The sequence below is a fragment of the Trypanosoma rangeli genome (assembly GCF_003719475.1).
Source record: "Trypanosoma rangeli strain AM80 chromosome Unknown Tra_15.4_contig_00209, whole genome shotgun sequence".
Taxonomy (NCBI): Eukaryota; Euglenozoa; class Kinetoplastea; order Trypanosomatida; family Trypanosomatidae; genus Trypanosoma; species Trypanosoma rangeli.
This window is the reverse complement of record NW_021705954.1, coordinates 29,881-31,927: the sequence shown is the minus strand read 5'-3', so window position 1 is coordinate 31,927 and position 2,047 is coordinate 29,881. Positions and strand designations below refer to the sequence as shown.

At 53.4% G+C, this 2,047-nt stretch overlaps 2 protein-coding genes across 2 annotated transcripts in view; both read left to right on the top strand.

The window, feature by feature from the left end:
- Positions 1 to 8, top strand: part of TraAM80_06032 (cAMP specific phosphodiesterase) — a gene marked incomplete at both ends in the record, with an annotated part of 1,179 nt that extends 1,171 nt beyond the window's left edge. Inside the window, one exon of the mRNA XM_029382889.1 lies at positions 1 to 8. This exon is cut by the window's left edge and continues 1,171 nt beyond it. Coding sequence (XP_029237267.1) covers positions 1 to 8 — 8 coding nt within the window.
- A 34-nt stretch (positions 9 to 42) lies between these two features.
- TraAM80_06031 (cyclic nucleotide-specific phosphodiesterase PDE2A) overlaps positions 43 to 2,047 on the top strand; it is a gene marked incomplete at both ends in the record, with an annotated part of 2,631 nt that continues 626 nt past the window's right edge. The window contains one exon of the mRNA XM_029382888.1: positions 43 to 2,047. This exon is cut by the window's right edge and continues 626 nt beyond it. Within this exon, the coding sequence (XP_029237266.1) occupies positions 43 to 2,047 (2,005 nt within the window).

Genomic DNA, 2,047 nt, shown 5'->3' with positions numbered 1-2,047 from the left:
GCTCGTGACAATCTAGACGAGGCCGTGCTTGCAAACTCGATCATGAACACCGCCAAGGCACTGACTGAAAGCGATCGCTGCAGTATCTTTCTTGTCAAGGAAGAGACACTAGAGGCCCACTTTGAAGATGGCAATATTGTCATCATCCCGATTGATGCGGGTATTGCGGGATTTGTATCCCAGACAGGTGAAATCGTTAACATTTCTGACGCGTATGCCGACGATCGATTTAACCGCGAGGTGGATAAGGCGACTGGATACCGCACCAAGACGATTCTCTGTATGCCTGTGATGTATGAGGGTTCGATTGTGGCCGTCGCCCAGCTGATCAACAAGCTGGACATGGTGACCGAGGGCGGCCTGAGGCTGCCACGCACCTTCGGCAAACGTGACGAGGAGCTTTTCCAGACCTTCTCTATGTTTGCAGGTGCCTCTCTGCGCAACTGTCGCATCAATGAGAAGTTGGTGAACGAGAAGAAGAAGAGCGATGCCATTTTGGGTGTTGTGACGCTGCTGTCCAACACCGATATCCGGGACGTGGATGGCATTGTGCGCCATGTGCTTCACGGTGCAAAAAAGCTCTTGCACGCGGACCGCTCTGCGTTGTTCCTGGTGGACAAGGAACGAAACGAACTGTACAGCCGCATTGCGGACAACGTGGCTGGCAAGGAGATCCGCTTTCCGTGTGGGCAGGGTATTGCTGGCCTTGTGGCATCGACCGGCGTTGGGGTGAACATTCTCGACGCCTATCAAGACCCCCGATTCAACCGTGAGGTGGACAGGCAGCTTGGGTACCGCACGCATACCATTCTGTGTGAGCCAATTGTACTGGGCGGCGAGATTCTTGCAGTGGTGCAGCTTGTGAACAAGCTGGATCACGCGGGGGAGGTGACTGTGTTCACAGCGACTGACCGGGAGACGTTTCGTGTCTTCTCCCTTTTCGCAGGTATCTCCATCAACAACTCCCACCTGTTGGAGTTTGCTGTGAATGCCGGCCGCGAGGTGATGGAGCTGAATGAGAACCGTGCACTGGCTGGTGGCCGGCGTGCTTCGCTGCGCAATCTGAAGCGTCCGCTTGCCATCACGGAGGCGGAACGAGATGCGGTGCGCGAAATCAACCTCGGCCATTTGGACATCACAAGCGTTGATTTTGACCTGTTTGACGTGCGTGAGAATGTGCAGAAGCCGCTTGAGGCTGCCGCTGCCGTCGCGTACAGGCTAATTTTGGGAACTGGTCTTCCTCAGAAGTTTCACTGCCGTGATGACACGTTGCTGAACTTTATCCTTCAGTGCCGGAAGAAATACCGCAATGTGCCGTACCACAACTTCTACCATGTTGTGGATGTATGCCAGACCGTGTACACCTTCCTGTACGAGGGTGCCGCATGTGAAAAGCTGACGGAGCTCGATTGCTTTGTGCTTCTGGTGACGGCGTTGGTGCACGACCTTGACCACATGGGGCTAAACAACAGCTTCTACCTTAAGACGGAGTCTCCGCTAGGTATTCTGTCGAGTGCGAGCGGCAACACCTCGGTGCTGGAGGTGCACCACTGTAATCTTGCCGTCGAAATTCTCTCCGATCCGGACTCCGATGTATTTGAGGGCCTTGATGGTGCCGATCGCACCCTGGCGTATCGTGCTATGATTGACTGCGTGCTTGCCACGGATATGGCCAAGCATAATGAGCTGTTAAATTTGTTTCTTGTATCTATGGAAAAACCGTATTCAATTGAAGATACCACCGCCAGGCAGATGATCATGGACGTAATAGTGAAGGCGGGTGATATTTCGAATGTAACGAAGCCGTTTGACATTTCTCGCTTGTGGGCTATGTCGGTGACAGAGGAGTTCTACCGTCAGGGTGACATGGAGAAGGAGAAGGGTGTGGAGGTGCTGCCCATGTTTGATCGTTCCAAGAACACGGAGTTGGCCAAGGGCCAGATTGGCTTCATTGACTTTGTTGCCAAGCCGTTTTTCAAGAAGGTTGTGGATGCCTGCCTCACTGGCATGCAATGGACTGTCGACCGTATAAACAGTAACCGTGCAC